At 48.4% G+C, this 23112-nt stretch overlaps 1 protein-coding gene across 5 annotated transcripts in view; it reads left to right on the top strand.

Annotated features, from left to right (window-relative positions):
- NINL (ninein like) overlaps window positions 1-23112 on the top strand; it is a 175426-nt gene that overhangs the window by 105075 nt on the left and 47239 nt on the right. For 4 of the 5 annotated variants that reach the window (XM_032592610.1, XM_030310248.1, XM_030310249.1 and 1 more), the window contains 9 exons: window positions 68-204; window positions 1640-1780; window positions 7744-7918; window positions 8990-9100; window positions 9701-9781; window positions 18448-18577; window positions 21349-21458; window positions 22434-22762; window positions 23057-23095. In XM_032592610.1, coding sequence (XP_032448501.1) covers window positions 68-204; window positions 1640-1780; window positions 7744-7918; window positions 8990-9100; window positions 9701-9781; window positions 18448-18577; window positions 21349-21458; window positions 22434-22762; window positions 23057-23095 — 1253 coding nt within the window. The remainder of the gene's footprint in view (window positions 1-67; window positions 205-1639; window positions 1781-7743; window positions 7919-8989; window positions 9101-9700; window positions 9782-18447; window positions 18578-21348; window positions 21459-22433; window positions 22763-23056; window positions 23096-23112) is intronic. The other variant, XM_032592609.1, reaches the window with a different exon arrangement.

Raw genomic sequence — 23112 nt, 5'->3', positions numbered from 1 at the left:
GGAAAGCCAGGAAGTATTTGGAGAAGTCACACATCCTTTCCCGCCCAATGGGCTTTGCTATTTTCAGAGTCTTGGCTTCAGTGTGGACGAGAAGGTGAATCTTTTGGAGCTGACCTGGGCCCTTGAGAATGAGCTCATGATGGTCAGTGGTGCCACTCAACAGGCAGCCTTGGCCTGCTACCGCCAGGAGCTGAGCTTCCGCCAGTAAGAGCCCAGTGTGGTTGGGGAGGTTGGGGAGGTTGTGGAGGTATAGCTGTCTGCATTGCCTGGAGGGAAATGGGCAGTCTGCCCTTGTCTACCCCAAGCCAGTCCCAGGGGACAAAGGACTTGACACCACCTTTCCCACTGGCTGTCCTTTAGTGGGCACTCTTGGTGGGACAGGGAAAGAGCTGAGTTGTGAGTGCAGAAGAGGGCTACCTGTGCCTCGAGTGGCATCCTCCTGTGTGGTCTCAGAGGAGCCTGAGGACCCAGTGGCCTGTGTGGTAGCTGCTGCTAGGGCTTTAACGGCCACAGAATTTCTGAGTCACCAGTCTGCCTTCACACTTGGTAAGAAGCTTAGAAACTGATGTTGAGGTCCTCCCTTAGTTCCTTTTAGCAATATTCCAAAGGGGAAATTTGAACCTGACACTCATCCTGCTGACACTGGAGCTCTCGGGTGCAGAGACAGAAATCTTACAGTTGGCAGGGATGTGTTCCAAGAACAGGCAGAGGGTCCTGGGCTGGGGCAGCTGGCAGGACAGTAGAACGAAGTGTTCCTCAACATGGTCACCCAGTGCACAATGACAGGGGGCCTGAGAATGCATTCCATTTTAGTTGGGTTCAGGTTTCAATTAGCTGAGTATTCAGGCCATCCATATGCTCAGCAAATTGGCATAAAGATTGTTTTTGTGTTTATTGATGTTCCAAAGCTGCAGGGAAGAAATCATGATTTCCATCCTCAGGATTTTGCATTCAATTAGATGCTGACAGATGAGCTTTCTGACCTCAGGCACTCTCAGAATAGGACCAGAGACTATGCCTTGGGAGGGTGGAGGGAGAAAAGCTCTGTGTTCCTTCAGGGGGATAAACAGTCACCAGAATAGCAAGTGCCAAGGGTTAGTGCATAACCTCATGTGGGGACTGGGGTAAATGGAAAGAGTGAGAGCTACACACACAAATCACATTCTGCTCTAAGTGACTCATCCAGATACCTGGCTGCAGGTGACAGGGTGTGACCAGGCAGGGTGATGGGTGCCAGCCTTCTCTTCATCATGTGTCCAGTCCTGGATTAGGTGTTGGGGATCCCTGGGAGAGGGGACAAGAGGGAGACATGGATAAATTATTACCTGTTCTGGGCTATCTGGAGGTGTCGCACAACATAAGGCTCTACGTTCAGACTTCCTTGGTTCAGAAACCTTCCAGAAACCTTCCTTGACAAGTCATTTAGCCTCTCTCTCAGTATGTGCATCTTCAAAACAGGCATAGTAATTCTGGAAACCACTTTTAGGAGATGGTTAGTAGTAGCAGTGAGGTCAGAGCACAGCACTGCCCATGCACAGCACCCAGTTAAGGCAGCCCTTTCTATCATTCATGGAGACACAGGGCTTGTTGGGCCCAAAGCAGGTATCCCCCCTCTGACACTGTCTCCTTCGTGTGGCAGGGGACAAGTGGAGCAGATGGCAAGGGAGCGAGACAAGGCGAGGCAGGACCTGGAGAGAGCTGAGAAGAGGAACCTGGAGTTTGTGCAAGAGATGGATGACTGTCACTCTGCCCTAGAGCATCTCACGGAGAAGAAGATCCAGTAGGTCTCGCAGTCATACCCAAGTGCAGAGACATGGCTTCTCAGCAGCTGGGCCATGATTCCCCGGCTCTGGCCAAGGGTGGGTGGTGGATGTGGGTCTGCCACTAGCTGAGGCCATGGTCATGAACATGGTGGAGCTGAGGCCCTCCTCACCTGAGCCAGGAGAAATCTAGAAGGTGCACCTCTGGGGATGTCCTTCCTTGAAATAAGAGGTGTGCATTTAAAATAGTAGCCTTGCTCTTTATGATGTGAGGTCATGGTGCAGGGGCATCCAGCTATGTGTGCCTATGGGCTGCAGGGAAAATTCCTATCCTCCGCTTTACTTATGGGGTCTGTCCCACCCAAACTGTGTCTTCTGTGTGTACCTGTGGCTAGTGACATGGATGAATGTTTTGAGAGAGGGCTGGTGAATGGTTTTAGAACCTGTTGAAAGGAGGTTAATATGGTAGAAGCCTAGAGCCCAAAACGTGACTTCAGGTATTGTAAGTTATGATGAGTTAAACAGATCCCTGGTGAGCAGTTTGCTCCATCAGTCACACTGGTGGCTGGACAGATCAGAGGAAAGGATTTCTGATCTTTTTTTTATGGACACAAAGCCCACTCTCTGGTTTATTAGCCAAAATGTGAAGAAATCCAGCCCCCGAGGATCTCCCAGGCTGGAGCAGGCAAAGAGGAGATTTTCACCCCACTCTGGTGTACAGTCTATGCTAGGCATCCCTGGCAGAGCTTAGCTGGTTATTCACTTTCTCAGCTTTTGTCACTTGAAGGTGTCTCCTCAAGTATAGCAAAGGGTGTGTGCTGCGGAAAAACCAGTGTGGTACACTCAGCTTTTGGCAGTGCTAGTGGTGGGGGCACAGGAGGGCTGCCAGCCTCCCCTCCTCATTCTCCCTCAACAGCCCTTGCTGTGATCCTGGGTGGACAGAGTCCTTGAGGTTCCTCATCTGTGAAATGGGAATGGTGAAAGACCATCCTCTGCACAGGAGAGCACAGGTCAGTGTTTTCGAGCTCTTAACAGGTCCTGGTGCATGCAGCCACTGGGCGCATCTCATGCCTATGGGTTAGCGGAGAGTGGGCCTCTGCGAAATGTATGAGAAAGAGAAGTAATAACTCACGTGGCATGTATGGTTTCAGCAAGCAGATGTCTGAGAGCTTGTGACAAGCCATCTCATTCCTGTGCCTCTGGGATGTTGTCTCTCCCTGTCTTGTGTGGTTGTAGCATTTGAAGGTAACACTTTTCTTACACCAGCCCTATTGGCAGTGTGTGTGGGTCTTGTAGCGTGATGTACATGAAGCCCCTTTTACATGGCCCTGGCTGGGCAGCCTAATAGCCTTCACAGGGACATTTACCTGCCCCCATCTGCCTTACTGCAGGCTTCTGAGCACCATCCCTAGAAAGGCTTGCTCCTGTCATGCCTGGGGACTATCACAGTCAGTTACAAAGCCCTTACCCCAGGGCCTTGTGGCTCACACTGGGAGGGATTGGAGGTATCCTGGGGTGCAGCCAGCTTTCCTGGGCTCTGCAGGTCTGCTAGGTGGCCACAGCAGATGGGGGCTTTCATGACCACACGGGGCCAGTCCAACTAAACAGTGGGGTTGAAGCCCAAGAGCCCATTCCAGTTTATCTTCACCAGAGACACAGTGTCCCTCCGCTGTGCAGCCAGAGATCTCGGGGTTGAGGAGCCGATCGGCCCTCCAGGAAGGAGCTTCTGGCCTGTGAAACTACTGTTACTGTTGTGGTGCTCCTGTTGTATGCCAAGTGTCACCTGAGTTACCAGCCATAGTTACCCCAAACAGGCCATTTTAGCCCCATTTTTCAGCTAAAGAACCTGAGGCTTGCAGCAGTGCAGTAGCTTGCCTGTAATCATGCAACAAGTGTGGCCCAAAATTTGAAGCCAGGTCTCCTCTCTCTTTGTCCTGTACTGTCCCCAAGATAAGAGAGTGTGAGGCCCTGGCCTGCCATGTATTAGAAGTGTGAGAACAGACCATTATGCAGGAGGAGCGCTGCAGGGTAGAGAGCTCATCACCTTCCCAGGCTGGGGTCACCTGGAGTCACATATTGCCAACCTAGGTTAGCACATGAGCCCCATCAGCTCACCTTCCCACAGGACCCTTGTACTCAGGGATCCAAGGGAGAGTTGTGGCTGTTACTCCTAGTCTGTGGGGGAGCAGGCTCTGCATGGAGCAGAGCCACACATCTGAGTCTATGGGACTCTAGAATCGCCCTTTCCTTCCTGGGGGTGGCTGGGGAAGGCTGAATGCAGCAGGCTGAGATCCTCGTCTGCTCACCATTGGATGTCCACACCTACTCCTGCCTGGTGTGGAGAAGGAGTATGCAAGAGATGGTGTCAAGGGGCATGAGTGTGAGAGAGTACACGTGCGTGTGTACAAGTGTGCACACATGCATACTCACTTCCAACACTCCTGCACAAAAGACTCTCCCAAGATAACGGGAATGTTCAGGAAACCCAAACATTAAGGATCCTTTCACCAAATTTTCAAAAATACTTCCAATCAAACCTGAGAAAAATAAATAAACATGGTTTTATAAGGAGGTGTCAGTAAGGCCGAGGAGCCCAGGGTGGGGAGACTAGCAATGGACACCTTGACTTCTGTGTGGATATGCTGACTGTGGCCTTGCTGAGCCTCCCTTATCTCAGTGTGGAGCATGGGTGGTGTTTATCACAAAGGAGCGTTTAGTTAGGAAATAACTGCAGTTTGTCTCTTGTCAGCAATTGACTGTCTCTGTTCAGCTGATTCCCTTGTGGCATCCAGCCGCAAGCCGCCCCGCTCACCCCTTCTTGCTGAGCGTGTTCCTGCAGGTGGAATTAGAATGTTCAGAGTGTGGGTGCCTGGGTGGCTCAGTTGGTTGGGTGACCGACTTTGGCTCAGGTCATGATCTCACAGTTTGTGAGTTTAAGCCCCGCATCGGGCTCTGTGTTGACAGCTCAGAGCCTGGAACCTGCTTTGTATTTTGTGTCTCCCCCGCTCTCTGCCCCCTCCCCTGCTCACACTCTGTGTCTCTCTGTCTCTCAATAATAAATAAACGTTAAAAAAAAAAAAAAAAAGAATGTTCAGAGTGTTGGTTCTTGTAGCTACAGATGTATGATTTTGCTCACCTGTCATAGCCTCCTTAGTTCCCTGACTTCACAAAATAGGATATGAGGTCAGCATGGGTTTCCACAGAGTGAGACTATTACTGCAAATTAGGAGCTGAAGGAACCTTGGAAGAAGCCAACAGAGCTTTTTTCCTTTCTCAGTACCTCCCCTTTCCTCCTCATGGCTCTTCTAACAGTGTGTTGTTAGACTCACTACTGACTTGGAGACTTGGGATCCCACCTGAGCAGGAGTGGGACTGATCTGGCACCACTGAGACCTTGAGTTGAAGCCTCACTGGGACCCTGGGTGAGAGGGGCCCACAGGGACCTCTCTAGACTCTGGAGCAGTCTGACTCCCACACAACCTTCCTCTGCTGACAGCCTGTACTGCAACCTCCCAGCCCTTGGTTAATATTATTCACAGGAGAAAACTCCTTTTTCAAGAATTGTGTCCAAGAGCTAAATGTAAATTGATTTGAGATGATCAGTTTGAGTAACGGAAAACTGATTTGCTTCAGTCACAGTGTGCTAGGCTTGATTCTCTCCCAACCATATGGGAATAATTTTATGATGTCCTTCCTGGGGTCAGAGAATCACAAACTCAAAAACCTTACCTCGGTCTGAGAATCTGGTGAAGGGACATGTGAAGGCCCCATGAGTTTGCATTTTGCCCCATGAGTACTGGAGCATTATCAGGAATTTCTAGAAGAGGATTTTATGGCTGTATTTGGTTTTTCTTAACTGCAAAAGTAATAAATGATACACATTCATTATAGAAAATGCAAGTAAAAGTAAAAATAAAAGCAGAAGTTTCAGGGGCGCCTGGGTGGCGCAGTCGGTTAAGCGTCCGACTTCAGCCAGGTCACGATCTCGCGGTCCGTGAGTTCGAGCCCCGCGTCGGGCTCTGGGCTGATGGCTCGGAGCCTGGAGCCTGTTTCCGATTCTGTGTCTCCCTCTCTCTCTGCCCCTCCCCCGTTCATGCTCTGTCTCTCTCTGTCCCAAAAATAAATAAACGTTGAAAAAAAAAAAAAAAAAGAAGTTTCAACCAGAGATTATCACTCCTGACATTTTTTTTTTAATTTTTTTTTTTAATTTTTTTTTTTCAACGTTTATTTATTTTGGGACAGAGAGAGACAGAGCATGAACGGGGGAGGGGCAGAGAGAGAGGGAGACACAGAATCGGAAACAGGCTCCAGGCTCCGAGCCATCAGCCCAGAGCCCGACGCGGGGCTCGAACTCACGGACCGCGAGATCGTGACCTGGCTGAAGTCGGACGCTTAACCGACTGCGCCACCCAGGCGCCCCTTTAATTTTTTTTTAACGTTTATTTATTTTTGAGACAGAGAGAGACAGAGCATGAACGGGGGAGGGGCAGAGAGAGAGGGAGACACAGAACTGGAAGCAGGCTCCAGGCTCTGAGCCATCAGCCCAGAGCCCGACGCGGGGCTCGAACTCACGGACTGTGAGATCATTACCTGAGCTGAAGTCGGATGCTTAACCGAGTGAGCCACCCAGGCGCCCCATTCCTGACATTTTTTATGTCATTCACTTTTTTTTCCCATGTACCTAATTATTTACAAAATGGTATTATATCACATATGCTTTTGTGATGGCCACAGAGCATCCTGTTATGTGGGTCTACCATATCTTATTTATCCATTTTCCTTTTGCTGGATATTTCACAAGTTTTTAAAGAGTGGAGTGGTATGGTCAAATAAGTATTTTTTAAAAACTACCCCAAAAGTTTGTGGAGTGTTACATTAGCTAGATTCATCTTACTGTTTTCCCCTAAGTAACAGCTGCCCTTCCTCCATTTCCTTTCCCTCCATTTCTTTCCTTAAAGTTTTGGGATGAGAACGAAAGTCCAGACTGTCTAGAGGGGCTGGAGGACAAGCCCCCAGTGTTCTCTTCTTCTTATTTTTAAAAAAAATTTTTTTTTTAACAGTTATTCATTTTTGAGGGACAGAGAGAGAGACAGAGCATGAGCAGGGAAGGGGCAGAGAGAGGGAGACACAGAACCTGAAACAGGCTCCAGGCTCTGAGCTGTCAGCACAGAGCCCGACGCGGGGCTCGAACCCACAAACTGCAAGATCCTGACCTGAGCTGAAGTTGGACGCTCAACCGACTGAGCCACCCAGGCGTCCCTCAGTGTTCTCTTCTTAATTATTAATGTTGCCAAGCCCTCTGCTAAGTACGAGTTTTGCTCATCTTCAGTCTAGAGAGACTTGGTTTGAGAGATCCTGCTAAGTGGTTGTTTTAGTGATAAAACTAAGATTTGGCACTTTTTTCTGCTGATAGAACTGGTTCTTTAAAAAGAGTAAGGCAGAAACTGAGGTGAAAAAAAATGCCTCCTACCTTGTCCTCTGATTGCTTTGGGATTCACTGTCCCCAGGTTTTATGTTGCCTGAGTCCTGCACTAGAGGCTTACTTTTGTGCGCATTTGGTTATCCAAGGCATTTGATGGCTGCTGTGGTGTGGAAGGCGGCTGAAAGGCAGAGGGCATCAGAGAGGTGTACTCCCAGAAAGCATTCGCTAGCTCACTCCAGAGGGTCCAGGGACCTGCTTGCTTCCCTTGTCACCTTCCCCAGCCCTGAGTGGGGCATCCACCACCAGACCCAGGGTAGGGTGGGATTTAAAGCAGGGCCCCTGCCCTTACAAGATCTGCAGCTTAGCTGAGGTTCAGTGACCCCTTCTGTCAAGCAGGAACAATGGAGTATCAGACAGTGTGGCCAAGTGCTGTGGGCTGGAAGGTTCCAAGGAAGAAAGGCCATGTTGCTTGGGAGATGTCCCTGGAGAGACAGGGGTCAGTATGGGCCTAGGCGGTGCCCCTTGGGACCCAACATGACATATTCCTTGTGTACCATGCAGACACCTGGAGCAGGGGTACCGGGAAAGGCTGAGCCTCCTGCGGTCTGAGGTGGAGAGGGAACGTGAGCTGCTCTGGGAGCAGACCTGCAGGCAGACAGCTGTGCTGGAGAAGGACCTGGAGCGTCTGCGGGGCGAGGAGGCCAACCTACGTGGGAAGCTGACTCTGGCGCTGAAGGTAGGTGAGGAGCTGTGTCTCCCTAGGACATCCTGCATGGAAAGACATGAGGTTGCCTGAGGGTCCATCCTCCCACATCCCACATTTTCCTGGTCAGGGACTGAATACCTCCTAGTGACCTTATTACATTTCTGTGGGAGGGAAATGCCTGCGATTTCCAACTAAGGAACATTTGCTGCAGCCACAAAGATAGGACATTTCTCAGCCAAAGCAAGAAGGGTCCTGGCTTTTCCACAAGACGCATTACCCCTTCCTTCTCTCTGGTTGTGGGGGCACCAGGACAGGTTGAGACCTGTGGGGCTCTTACTCTGTGCTCTGGGTCAGGGGGATGATGGTCATGGAGGGTCAGTGGCGGCGGCCAACTTTGCTGCACACCCTGGAAACCAGAGCATCTGTGGGGTCAGCCAAAGACCAAAACCTAAAGCCCACTCTTTGGGAGTCCTGGGTGTGTGGTCTGAAGCAGAGGGAGTTTTCTGGGCTTTGGTGAGTGTCCTGTGATCCACAGCCACCCAGCATTTGATTCCATCCAGTGAGGTGTTCCCTGGTCCATCCTCTGCTCCTGCCTTCCTCTTCTTTTCCTAACTCAGAGCCTGCAGATTCTTTCCACATCTGCCTGGTCTCTGTCTGCCTGGGGGAGAAGCTGGGCCCTTGCCCACACCGTGTCCTTACTGCTCTTCTCCATGATTTTCCATGTCTGTGGGCTCTGCCTTCCTCCCCTGCTGGACATCTGAACTATAAGTGTGTAGTTTCAAATCCATCATTCAGAAAATAGCTCAGAAAGGATTGCCCCCAGCCTCTTGTGTTACTCATAGTCTTCTTGAGCACTGGGGATGGGAGAAGTAAGAGCAGTGAAGAAAGCGACGAGCACTGGTGAGGGGTTCTGTGGGGTTGGTTCCCCAGCACAGCCTCCTCTCCTGCAAGCAGTGAGCAGCAGACACCTGCATTTGCAGGTTTCTTCCCTGATTGGAAGTGCTGCTGGGAATAAGTTTTTGATGCAGAGGGGAGATAAGCTGCTGACAGCTCTGTCCTCCACTCCCAAAGCCCGGTAAACTGCTGGTTTTTGTCTTGTAGGAAAACAGTCGATTACAGAAGGAGATTATTGAAGTTGTGGAAAAGCTTTCAGAATCAGAGAAGCTGGTCTTGAAATTGCAGAATGACCTGGAATTTGTGTTGAAGGACAAGGCAAGTCCTTTTGCTGATTCTGAGTCTCTGGTTACTGGGTAAAAAGTGTCAGGGACTTGAATCCATAGGTGACTGAATTCTGTTTTTTCTTACTTAAATTCCAGAATGGAGAGAAAAATCAGCAGATTGACCTTCCTTCTGTTTTCTTCCTCTTCATTGCAGTGCAGGGGTACTAATCTTTTAGTGACAGAGCCAGGGCTCGCCAGCACCATGTGTACAGACCCCAGTGATAGGTTCTCAGTGGTGGGGGGCACAGAAGAGAGCTCCATGCCCACCATGAGGCCCTCCATCTGGCCCTGCCCATCACTTTGGGAGAAGGAGGGGAGAGGAGGTGCTGCATGGAGAGGTCCAGGCAGGGGGCATCCCAGGCAGCTGAGGTAGGAATGCACCCCAGACTCCAGTTAAGAGTATGACCACCTTCCATAAATTCAGAGCATCCTTCTGCCTTGAGATATTTTAAATGAAGGGAGGGAGGAGGAGGAGGGATGGAAGGCTGTACCTGGAGATGCTGAGCCTAGTGGGAGGAACATGACGGGGTGACAGCACACATTCTACCTGGTCTGAGATCCTATCATTCTTCTGTGTGGGTCTGACTTTCAGCTGGAGCCACAGACTACAGAGCTCCTGGCCCAGGAGGAGCGGTTTGTAGAGGTCCTAAAGGAGTACGAGCTCAAGTGCCGGGTATGTGCCCCACCTGGCCCCCTTTGCTATCCCAAGCCATCACATTTACTTTGTCTTGCACTGGGACATTGCTTTTGTCTTTGGTGCATGGGGTCTTCATGCACCCCTGCCCTGAACCATCCAGCCCACTTTACAGCAAGGGCAATGGTGCTGGGGAAGGTTCTGAGAGCTTGGCCCTCCAGAGATCTGGTGCCAGAAGGCTGCGCAGCCTTCTCCTGGCCGTGCTTGCTAAGAGTGGGGTGTTAGAGCCCATGAGATGGGTGGATGGTGCAAGTTATCAGGGTCTGACTGGTTCACACCTGGGTGGTAGTGTGTAGGCCTCATACTTCACCCTCCTGCCTGGGAGTGGCCTGTCATTCATAGTGGCCCACATTCCTGACCTCCACATGAAGGATAGTCCAGTATGGGTCAGCAGGAGCATCCGTGTATGAGCAGAGCAAGTGGAGCCTGTGATCTCAGCCTGTGTTCTACTAATGGATCCTCCCAAGTTTCATGTTCTTCAAGGAGAGGTGACCCAACTTGCCTGTGTGGTGCCCATGCTGAGCCCCCCACAGGCTGGCCAAGGCTGATAGACTGGCACCAGTTCTGAAGCCCCCCTCAGTGTTTCCAGGCACCATGCAGGTAGCCAAACCTACCAAGGGCCATCCATTAGAGACACCGCAGAGCAAGGCATAGGTGGTGAACAATAGGTCAGTGGTGCTGAAACGTATCACACCCCTGTTACACTCTTAAAATGATCCAGGACCCCAACAGATAAAACATTATTGTTTGTTATTAAGGGTCTGTGATCAATTCACTTCTTAATGATCTCCCTCCAAATTAAAGTCAGAATTGACTTTGTTCCTGCTGTACATTGCTTTGGCAACACCAGAGGATAAAGGTGAGCCCATGCTGTTCTGGAGTGTGACGTGACCCACTGTTTCCTGCCCTGTGCTCTTTTCCTCTGCTCCAAACCCCGATGCCAGGGTACCCTCCTAAAATCCTGTGTTTGTCAGCTGTGTCACCCTCCTCCTGAACCTCCTGCTGTCATGTGTTAGGGTCTGTTGTGCAGGTGGGATTGCAGTCACATGTTGTGTTTCCTCCCTCCCTTTAAGCTTGTTGCCTGGACTTAGAGCCTGTAACTAATCATCAGTTAATACGTTACTTTAGTCCACTGAATCTTTCAAACACCCATAAATCCATCTTTCTTTCATGGGACTCTGTTACTAATTTCACTTTTGGTTCTTAAAATTTGACTTCTTGAAACATCAGAAATATTGAACATATTAGTGTTAATCTATTCAGATATTTGCTTTTTCTTTTTTTAAAAATATTTTTGATTGTTTCACAGTAACATTTAGAGCATTAAGAAAACTTTTCATTGGAAAATAATTTCTAATACATGAAGTTACAAAAGTGAAAACAGTGGCAGGGACACCTGGATACCTTTTGCCCATATTCACCTGTTGTTTACATTTTACTCCATGTGCTCGTTGCATGTTTGCTCACTTGTGTGCTGTGTATGGATGTGAATATGTATACACAGTTATTTTCTGAACATCTCAGGGTGAGTGCATCACGGGGCCACTCCACCCCTCTACACTCAGTACACATTTCCGAAGAACAGGCTTAGTCCTGCTTCCTTGCAGTGGTGTGCATGTGCACAGAGTTGATTGTTCAGTGTTCAGGAGTTTTGCCAGCTTCTTGCTAAACCTTTGATAGCTTGAAATCAGCTCTTGTGAGAGTTATTTACACCACAGAAATGTGCAAAAGCCAGAAATCTGGGCTTTTCTTCCAGAAGACCCAGCTTCCCATTCCACCTAACTGTGACACACTTATTAACTTCATGATTCCCACAGATACATGGGAATACAACATGCTGGTTGTATTTTAGTTTTGTTAGTTAACCTACAGGATCCATTGTAGGGTCAGATGTTGCCTTTAGTTGTCTGTGTAAGGTCCTTCAGTCTGAAACATTATGTCTTAGGCTGTTTGGGCTGCTACAACAAAAACGTCATAGATGGGGAAATTATAAACCAGATTTAGTTCCCACAGTTCTGGAGGTGGTGTTACTGAACTCAAGTGGGCCTCCTCCTTTGGTGAGATGCAGACAGAGACTAAGCCAGTGGAGCTGCCTCACAACCTTGCTTTATTTGTAGGAATAGGGAGATAATGGGGAGTAATTAAAACAGCCAAACAAGGGAAAGCAGCAGGCTCCTGTTACTGGGGCTCGGGATCAATATTCAGAGAGGGATTTTCACATTATAATGAGGCTGAGGTAACTGTCCATCACTATTTTTTAATATAATTTATTGACAAATTGGTTGCCATACAACACCCAGTGCTCATCCCAACAAGTGCCCTCCTCCATGCCCATCACACACTTTCCCCTCTCTCCCACCCCCCATCAACCCTCAGTTTGTTCTCAGTATACAAGAGTCTCTTATGGTTTGCCTCCCACTCTCTGTAACTTTTATTTTCCCTTTCCCCTCCCCCATGGTCTTCTGTTAAGTTTCTCAGAATCCACATAGGAGTGAAAACATGGTATCTGTCTTTCCCTGTATGACTTATTTCATTTAGCATAACACTCTCCAGTTCCATCCATGTTGCTACAAAAGGCCATATTTCATTCTTTCTCATTGCCAAGTAGTATTCCATTGTATATATAAACCACATCTTCTTTATCCATTCGTCAGTTGATGGACATTTAGGCTCTTTCCATAATTTGGCTATTGTTGAAAGTGCTGCTGTCTGCACTCTGGCCTCCTCAAGTTTTGTTTTTTGTTTTTGGTTTTTTGTTTTTTTTTTTTCTGATTGATTGATTGACTGATTGTGAGGATGAGCCCAGAAAGGGCAGAGAGGGAGAGACAGAATCCCAACCAGGCTCTACACTGTTAGTGCTGAGCCCAACATGGGGCTTGATCTCATAAACCGTGAGTTCATGACCTGAGCTGAAATCAAGTGGGATACATAACTGACTGGGCCACCCAGGCACCCCAGTGTTTCTTTTTCTAGCAGTTTGTTAGTTTGTTTTTAAAATTTTTTTAAAGTTCATTTTGAGAGAGATGGAGACCTCAGGCGCCAGTGGGAGAGAGAGGGGCAGAGAGAGAAGGAGGCAGAGAATTCCAAGCAGGCTCTGTGCTGTCAGCCAGCACAGAGCCCGATGCGGGCTTGAACCCACAAAACTGTGAGATCATGACCTGAGCCGAAAACAAGAGTCAGACACTCAGTCAGTTAAGCATCTGACTTTGGCTCAGGTCATGATTGCACGGTTTGTGAGTTTGAGCCCCGCATGTGGGGCTCTGTGCTGACAGCTTGGAGCCTGGAGCCTGCTTCAGATTCTGTGTCTCCCTCTCTCTCTCTCTCAAAAATAAGCATTAAAAAAATAAAAAATAAAATAAAATAAAATAAAATAAAATAAAATAAAATAAAATAAAATAAAATAAAATAAAATAAAAGGTGAGATTGACAGCTAGGCAGAAGCCTCTAGGAATTTAGTTCCTAAAAGGTAAGACAGGCAGAAGCTTCTACTAGAAATTCCCTTAGCTCGGAGTCAGGCTTGTGGTTTGGTATTGGGTGAGAGCTCTCTTCCTGGTACAGATGGAAAGGCTGCCTCCAAGGGATTTCTCTGGGATCTCGAACAACAGGGCACTAATCCCTCATGACCCAAGGGTTCTAGTAGACCTCATGATCCTATCACTTCCCAAAGTCCCGGCCTCCAAAACCATCACCTTGGGTGTTAAATCCTAACAGTCTCCAGCACATTCCCACAGCCTTTTCTTTGTCTCTGACATGGATATTTTTATTTTTTATTTTATTTATTTATTTATTTATTTATTTATTTATTTATTTATTTTTTAATTTTTTTTTAACGTTTATTTATTTTTGAGACACAGAGAGACAGAGCATGAACAGGGGAGGTGCAGAGAGAGAGGGAGACAAAGAATCTGAAACAGGCTCCAGGCTCTGAGCTGTCAGCACAGAGCCCGACGTGGGGCTCGAACTCACGGACCGTGAGATCATGACCTGAGCCGAAGTCAGACGCTTAACTGACCAAGCCACCCAGGCGCCCCAGACATGGATATTTTTAAAGAGAGATTTTTAAACATTCTTATTTTGTGTTGTTCTGATATTTCTTTTGTATTAAATTAAGATTATGTGTTCTCAGCCAGACAGCATAGGTGATGTTAAGGTGTTGCCTAATTTCCCCAGTGTATAGTTACTGGTTTTTTTTCTCCCATGCAACTAATAAGCAATCAGTAGGGAGACACTTAAAAATGACATAAACATCCTGTTCTTCATCAAAATTTTCCCTGGATTTAATATCCAATTGGATAGTATCCAGTCTTTACCATGATGGCTGCAAAATAATGATTTCCCAAGCCCAGCACCCATTCTGCATCTATCAGTTGGCCCTTGGTGTTCTCCTATAAGCCATAGGCGTCCTGTTCCTCTGTTCTTTGCTACTGGAGGGTCACTGCCTCTGGCTAATGGTGTTTTATTTTTATTTACTTTTAATTTTTTATGTTTTATTTTATATTAGAGAGACAGAGAGCACGAGCAGGAGAAGGGCAGGGAGATGGAGACAGAATTCAAAGCAGGCTCCAAGCTGTCAGCACAGAGCCTGATGCGGGGCTCGAACTCATGAGCAGTGAGATCATAACCTGAGCCGAAGTTGGGACACTTAACCAACTAAGCCACCCAGGAGCCCCCCTGGCTAATGGTGTTTTTAGAGTCAGTCTCCAGAGGTAGAGGCAACTTTCAACCTTCCCCGTGGTGTGTCACCCAACCTTTCCAAAGTCACTGCTCTGCGTTTCCCTGTACTTTGTAACCAGGATATTTGTTAGCAGTGAGACTGTGCTTTCCCTTGTTGCCAAATCCTCTCCCTATTTAACTGTCATTTTAGCTTTTTGTTATGTCTTTCTCAATCTTAATTTTGTTGGCGAGGCTGCCTTTGATTAAAGGGGAGTGTGAATGTTAATCAGTGTTCTCTGTGATTTCATGTTTCTGCTGTTGCTTTGGGTGGACACTATAATGGAGGAGTGTGTCCTTGGTCAGACACCCCAAATGCAGATTTTCCCTTCCCTCATTTCCACACTGTTACAGATGGAATGCTTGTGTTTCCTCAAATTCTTATGTTGTAGCTTGTGCTCCCAGTGTGACAATGTTAGGAGGTAGGGCCTTTGGGGACGATTAGGTCATAAGGGTGGAGCCCAGTGAAAGGTATTAGTGATTTGTATAAGGGACCCCAGAGAACTCCCCCATCTGTTCCACCATGGGACAGGAAAAGACCACCAACTACCAACAAGGAAGCCCTCACCAGACACTATATCTGTCAGCACCTTGATCATGGACTTCTAGTCTCAGAACTATGAGAACTAAATTTCTGTTACTTATGAACCCTGTCTGTGGAAATTTGTTATAGAAGCCCGAATGGATTGAGACACACAACAACCCCTAACAGATGTCCCCACCATTGCCCATCTTAGGTGGTTCTTTATCTGCCCCCCTCCTTCCCTCACTTATATATATGCATACTCAGGCCCAGCCTGTAGTCCTAGCCAACCTGCTGGCACCATCTTCCTCTCTGGCACTTTCCAGTGCTGCTGTTGAAATCCCACCCTCCCCTTGGACCCTTCATGCTGCCATATCAGGGCAATGGCCTTGTTGCCTTTCCTGGCTGGTGCAATAACGCCCTATAACTGTCTTTGGCACCCATAGGCACACCCAGTAAATGTGAGTCCATGTGAAAATAAACAGGCACCTGGTTCCCCAGCCCCACCAGACACCCACTGTATAGAGCTGAAGCCCATGGCTGGTGCCTAGGATGGCACATGTCACCCTCATCAGTTAGAACTGAGCACATTCCCTGCTCTGTCTTGAGAGCAAAGAAGTCTATGGCTAGCATAGCACCTAAGAGAACCTGTTTTCTGGTACTGCTGAATTTATGGGATGTGTGTATATTCTCAGAATACTCAATACAAGGTACACATGTAATTTTAAGTTTTTCTGTAGGCATACTGAAACATATAAAAAGAAATAATTTTAGTAACATTTAATCCATTATATCCACACAATTATCGTTTCAACATATAATCAATATAAGCAATTTTTTAAGTTTATTTATTTTGACAGAGACAGAGCACGAGTGGGGGGAGGGGCAGAGAGAGGGGGAGAGGAGAGAATCCCAAGCAGGCTCCACAGTCAGTGCAGAGCAAGATGTGGAGCTTGAACTCATGAAACTGTGATATCATGACCTGAGCCAAAATCAAGAGTTGGACACTTAACCGACAGAGCCACCTAGGTGCCCCAATATAAGCAAATTTTTAATGAGATATTTTACATCCTGTTTTTGGAATCCAGTCTTTGAAATTCCATGTAGATTTTAGGCTACAGCCGTGTTGGTTCAGACTGACCATACCTGAGCTGCTTGGTGGCCTGTGTGGTGAGCACTGCCATCTTAGATATGCCAAAGCTAGAGCAGCAGTGATCACAGGCTGTGTCAGCAACCAGGCTGTGTACATGCTCTGCTCTGCAGACTTGCCCCAAAGCTCTAACTTGCTAGCCCTGCCCTTTTCCCCCCAGAGTTGCTCTTTCCGTCGGGAAACTCTTATATTTGCCCAGGAGCTTCTGAATGAGGTACAGTGACCCTTTGTGAAGGGTCTTACAGCATCTATGCAGAGCCTGTCCCTTCTCCTGCTGCCTAGAATTGCCAATAAGAGGATTCTTCTCCAGGGGAGATGCAGTTACAGACCAGGCGATGGCCGATAAGACCAGTTTTATGAAGATTAGGTTTATTCAGTGAGAGCTGCTTGGAGAGGAAACTCAAATAGCATTCAAAAACCAGAGAGGAACAAAACTAAAAGGCAACCAACAGAATGGGAAAAGATATTTGCAAATGACATATTGGACAAAGGGCTAGTATCCAAAATCTATAAAGAACACACCAAACTCCGTACCCAAAAAACGAATAATCCAGTGAAGAAATGGGCAGAAAACATGAATAGACACTTCTCTAAAGAAGACATCCAGATGGCCAACAGGCACATGAAAAGATGCTCAATGTTGCTCCTCCTCAGGGAAATACAAATCAAAACCACACTCAGATACTACCTCACACCAGTCAGAGTGGCTAAAATGTACAAATCAGGAGACTACAGATGCTCGTGAGGATATGGAGAAGCAGGAACCCTCTTGCACTGTTGGTGGGAATGCAAACTGGTGCAGCCGCTCTGGAAAACAGTGTGGAGGTTCCTCAAAAAATTAAAACTAGATCTACCCTATGACCCAGCAATAGCACTGCTAGGAATTACCCAAGAGATACAGGAGTGCTGATGCATAGGGGCACTTGTACCCCAGTGTTTATAGCAGCACTCTCAACAATAGCCAAATTATGGAAAGAGCCTAAATGTCCATCAACTGATGAATGGATAAAGAAGTTGTGGTTTATATACACAATGGAATACTACTTGGCAATGAGAAAGAATGAAATATGGCCTTTTGTAGCAACATGGATGGAACTGGAGAGTGTTATGCTAAATGAAATAAGTCATACAGGGAAAGACAGATACCATGTTTTCACTCCTATGTGGATCCTGAGAAACTTAACAGAAGACCATGGGGGAGGGGAAGGGGAAAAAAAAAAAGAGAGGTTAGAGAGGGAGGGAGCCAAAACATAAGAGACTCTTAAAAACTGAGAACAAACTGAGGGTTGATGGGGGGTGGGAGGTAGGGGAGGGTGGGTGATGGGTATTGAGGAGGACACCTGTTGGGATGATCAGTGTCCCAAAAGAAGAAGATGGCTGAAAGCTGCATCCTTGGAAGACACAGCATCACTTGTGCTATCCTCCAGGTTAGTCAGTCACAGGCCCACTGGGGTTCCAGGGAAGGAGGACTTAGATCCAGAGTCGTGAGTGGATGTGGTAACACATGCAGCTGTGGGACCATCTAGGAAGGCAGCTATAAACTCTACCCTTTCTAGCCCTTTAAAAGTCAGATGACAGGGTGTGCTTGTTGAGATGTGTTTCATTCAAGTGTGGACAAAATTATGCTGGTTATAAATGAGACCCTTCCTCTGAAGCTTTCATGACCCCTCCTCCTCAAATCCCCTCACATCCACCTATGTGCATGCTCACCCACCATCCTTTCTGTTTGACACAGTCATTTTTCTTTGTGGCCCTTGGTCTGAAACACATGGTATTCTCTTTTCTCAGTAGCTGTAGAAAGAACCCTTGGAAATTCAACAACAGGAAAGGAAAGAATCCCAGGACACATCCCAGACAGTGCTGTCTCACACCCACGTCACAACATCATTATGGTCTTAAACCACTAGAGTTTCAAATATTAATGGTTCTCTGTATTTTCTACATTCCTCCTCAATTTCCACTTCAGTCTTTTTTTTTTTTTTCTTAGCCCCTCCCGTGTATCCAGTGGTTGAAAGTGGTGCAGAGCATAAGAAAGTCAGGAAGTGGCCCTGAAAGTGGTGCAGAGCATAAGAAAGTCAGGAAGAGCTTTCGTTAGGCTCACCTGTCATTAGGAAGCTAGAATACAGTTTAAGTGTTGTGTGCTGGAAGTCAGGGCCTGACACCTGGCTGCTCCCTGGGCGGGCCAGCTCCATACTGCTGTGCTCCTCACCACTCCTCAGGTGGCCATATTGGCTGCAGGGGGTGTCTGGCTCTGCTCTGTAGGACCTGCAGGACCACAACGACGAGCTGCAAACTGCACTGGAAGGCCTGCAGGCACAGCTGCCTCCGAGTTGGCGTGGCCGTCCCCATGCACAGCTAGAGGAACGGCTGCTCTCTGGACATGGCCCAACAGGTAGGAGCCCAGTCCTGGGAGGTAAGGGATTGTGTGCTCCTGCTGTGGGAGAGCAGGGGCTGGTGGCAATGGATATCTGTCTGCCCCCACTGCATGAGCTGCCCCCTGATCCAGGGGCACTCTATAGGAGGGGGGGCCAGCTCCACAGCATGTCAGGCTTCCAGAGGGTCATGAGCCCCTTTGGACCAGCACATTTGGGAGAATGGCCTATAACCCAAGGCCAGGGACAATATCCAGAGCCTCAAGGGAAGAAGAGGGTGAAGGTTTTACCATTTAGGTAGAGATGGTGAAGTTATGATGACCTTGTAGTGACCTCAGGACAGGCATGACCTAGTAAGCCCCTTGGGTCATGGGGAGGATCCATAGAGATGTCCCAGGGTGATCGTTCAGCATGGTTGGACACAGTCATTTAGGGAAGGGAAGGGAGGAGAGGAGAGGCTGGGGGTCATACAGAGCATGAGGTCTGGTCTTAGGTCTGTAACAGCTCTCAGGGAAAGTGCTAGATTGTGTGAAATGCATCAGGGACTTCTGATATTCACAGAGGCCTCACATGGACCATGGCAGAATAGGGCTGATGTTTACTGCCTGGAATGTGTGGAAAGGGTCAAGGTGGGGTGGGGCCTTGGTACCTTGGTACCCATGCACAGAGCTGATGCTGAAGGTGTCACTTGAAAAAGATCAAGTCTTCCTGCTCCCCAACTCTTCAGCCTGTGAGGTTTGGGACAAGCTCCAAACACCAGGAGACCTCAGTGCCCTGTGTTTAACTTGTTGCCTCCTACTAGAGACCAGAATGGGTGGGGTGGGGGTTCAGATGCCCCAGCTGTCCCTGAGGTTTCCGTGGTTCCTCTGGAGGACAGGGTGGGTTTGGCTGGTTGCCGCCTTTCCTTACAGTTGTGTGCAGTCGGCAGCATGCAAGTTCACATGTTGCCCATGGCTCCATGCATGCTGCTGCTGGTGGGAGTACACAAGGGGACCGCCAGGACTTCCCTACCTCTGGCCACTTGGCTGCCTCCACTGACTGCGTATCAAGGCAGAGTCAGCCCCTCAGAGAGCATCTTGTTCTCATCTGCAATCCTGAGAGCACTCAGAGCTACCATATTGTCCTAAAGCTGTTTACTTCATAAAACAGAAAAAAAAGTTTGTACCTAAGAGAGCCAACATGGGACCCTCCAAGGGGAACTGAGTGGGGCTTTCTGTGCATGTGGGTCCAGCTTCCTCGCCCCTTTAGGCCTTCTTTAGTGGAGTCTAATGGCTCCAAGTCCATGACTTGTAGTCTACAGCCCTCAGCTGGGAGGTGTTGGGGTATGGCCAGCACACTGGACATTATCACATCCTCAGGTAAGTGTTACATGTGGCTAGGTGGGCAGCCTGACCACAAGGAGGAACTTGTCCCTGGAAAGGAGCCTGGGATACACAGAGCATGGAACCTTTGTCAAGAGCCACCAACTTGTAACCCAGGGAGCAGCAGAGCTAGTGTCCTGTACCTTGGGTGGCCCTTGTCCAGAAGACCTTGGGTTGTGGCACTGAAAGGCAGCCTCTGGCTTTATGTCATCACTGATCTGCCCACCAAAGCCCTTTCTCTTTCCCTTTGCCCCCCCCCACCCCCCGCATCTGATCACAGTTTCCATCAGTCCCTTCAAAGGGGGGGGTCTGTCTGCTGCCACAGGGGAGTCTTGGGGGAAGGGCTGTGTGGATCACGGTGGCTGTCCCATTAGTGCTTCCAGCTGGAGCCACTCCAGCCTGGTGTTCCTTCACCCAGGCCTGCTCAACCAAAACCATGTGGCAGCTCTAGCTGTCAAGGGAGAGGCTGCTTTCTTTCCTAAGGTGCTTGTCCTGACTTCTCTCAACCACATAGTTCTCAGTCACTTGTTTTCATGGAAAATAGTTAAGGGGTGTGTCATTTCCCTTCACTTTCCCAGCCCCAGACCCAACACAGATGAAACCTGAGCAGTAGCCAAAACCCACATTCTGAGTCAACTCTTTGGTGTGCCTCTCAACACACACAGCATTGGGAATGCCTGGTACCCCAGGGGGTGCTGGTGGTGCTTGTGGTTCTATGGGTGCCTCACAAAATGAGCTGCAAGGACATCTGACATTGTTGGTCTGTGAGAAAAGTCATCTGGAACAAGCAGTCGCTTATGTCCTCTTTCCTGTGATCTGTCAGAAGCTTTGCTCCATGAGTATTTACCATGCCTAATGTATTTGTTGAAACTCCATATTATTATCATATAAAAGTAAGTAACATAGAGTCTCCAAGAAAACGGAGGAGCTAAGATAAAAAGATTGAAGAAATAGGCTCATAATGCCTCATCATAAAGCATTGACTGCTCCAGAAGTTAGTCTGTGCCTTGTCTATCTTCCCAGTTCCTCAGGGTACCTGGCATCATCCGGGAACAGAATTCAGGGGGTAGTAAAAGTACCATGTATGCCATCTTTTAGGGAATCCAAGGGCCTGATGGTTCGTGCAGGGAGCCTCCTGGTTATATCTTTGAGGAACGAGTGTTAGGTCAAAGAGACCTGATTTCTGAAGAGCTCCTACTTTGAGAGCTCAAGATAACATTGCTTGTGGAAACCTTTGAGGGTCAGCTGTCTCCACCAGCACTGCGTTCCTTTTGCAGAAGGTGCCCATGGAAGGTTGTGCTTGGTGGGGGGCATGGTGGAGGAAGGCTGGGCTGAATACTCAGTGCTGTCCAGATGTCAGATTGGAAGGCTAGGAATAGACCCATGGCATCCTTGGCAGGTCATAAATGGAAATGTCTTCTCGTTTGCAGGCATCACTTCATTTGTGGGTGATTGCATTCCAGTGAGTTTAGAAACCGAGATAATGATGGAGCAGGTGAAGGAACACTACCAAGACCTCAAGATCCAGCTGGAGACCAAGGTCAGGGGGAGTGAGGATGGCCACAGGGACACAGAGAGGCTTCCTGCTGCATGCTAGAAAGCTTCGCTTGGCAGTGCACGTTTCCGCATGCACACGTGTGCCCTAGACTCTGGGCCCCATAGTAAGCCTGCTACGGGGGACAAAAGATTATGGGGAAACGTTTTAAAATAAAATGTACATTCTGCCTCACACTCTCTTTGGAAGTAGGCAAGAGATAAGGAAAGACCAATTAAGGGAGGGAATGAGGTTATGTGTACCCGAATTCACAAGGGTTGCACAAGGCCAGACCTCCCTGCTCACTCTGCTGAAGGGGAAGAACACCTCCTGGCTGTATTCTAAGCAGAAACAACCCTGGGATTGCCCCTTGTGGGGTACTCTGTGACCTTGTGGCCAGGACCCTGGCTGAGTCTGTCTTCTTAGATAAACTTCTCTCCTGCTCCGTTAGCAGATTGTAGTGGGTTTTGTTAAGGGACAGGATCCATGACTTGTTTTCATGATTTGTTGTCAGAGTTAAGAGTAGCAGCAAGGTGGGATTACATGTCTTGCGCTTGTGCCCTGGGCTCCCTGGATGCATTTGCTGGAAACTCCTGCCTCAAGGATGTTCAGAGTCACCTGCTGGTCTCATGAAGGTTCCCCAGTTCTCTCAGTTGTTTCACTCTCTGCCCTCCTTGGAGGCCTGACCAAGCACCTGGTCTGGTATGGTCCCAGCCTCTGTTCCCCACCTGCTGGACCTGCCCCCTGGGGCTCTTGTGAAGGTTATGCAAGACAACAGAAGCCCACAGCCACACTGCACCCTGGGGGAGGCTTGACTGTCGTTAGCATAGCTGTTACCCTCACAAGCCTGTGCACTTTGTCGGGTCTCGGCCACCAGTTCTTTGGATGTTGTGCCTGGAAGTCCGTTATTTCTGTTTCACATTGTAAGGTAAGTCATTCTCAGGACCTCTTTATCTTTGCTGCTCACGTTTCTCTTCTCAGGTAAATTCCTATGAAAGGGAAATGGAGGTGATGAGAAGGGACTTTGCAAAGGAGAGGGAGGAAATGCAGCAGGCCTTCAGGCTTGAGGTCCGTGTGTTGGAGTGCAGGAGGGCCGACCTGGAGGTGCTGCTCATGAAGTCTCAGGAGCTCATCCGAGGCCTGCAGGACCAGCTCCAGCAGGCTTCCCACAGCCCCTTGACAGAGAGGGCAGTGTTGGGACAGTGCTGTGCACAGGCGCTATCTGGCCCAGCCCAGCGGCTGGCCCAGGAACAGGACCCACTGAAGCAGGAGCAGCACCAGAGGCATCGGAAGGAGCTTCAGCGAGTCAGGTTGGGTGCCGTGTCCTTTCAGGATCTCACATCTAGGGTTTCTTGCCAAGAACCCAAATTTGAAATTGCATTAGGCAAACTGCTCAGAATCACAGTGCCTGCTAACGGGGTGCTTTTTCTCAGGGCAGGTGGGTGAACATTGAAAGAATAGGATCATAAGGATTGTTCCTTTGCATTAAAAATGTGTTAACTAGAGTAGAGTAGTTAAAATTCCTTGTAGAATTCTGCCTTAGACTCGCTGATAGCAAAGGTTCTTAAATGTTCTTCATTTAATATCTCATTCTAATTTTCCAGGATGTTGTATTATATAACACATGAGGAGATGGATAAAAGGTATAAAAGCCCTAAAA

The sequence above is a fragment of the Lynx canadensis genome, chromosome A3 (assembly GCF_007474595.2).
Source record: "Lynx canadensis isolate LIC74 chromosome A3, mLynCan4.pri.v2, whole genome shotgun sequence".
Taxonomy (NCBI): Eukaryota; Metazoa; Chordata; class Mammalia; order Carnivora; family Felidae; genus Lynx; species Lynx canadensis.
This window is presented reverse-complemented; position numbering and strand designations above follow the sequence as displayed.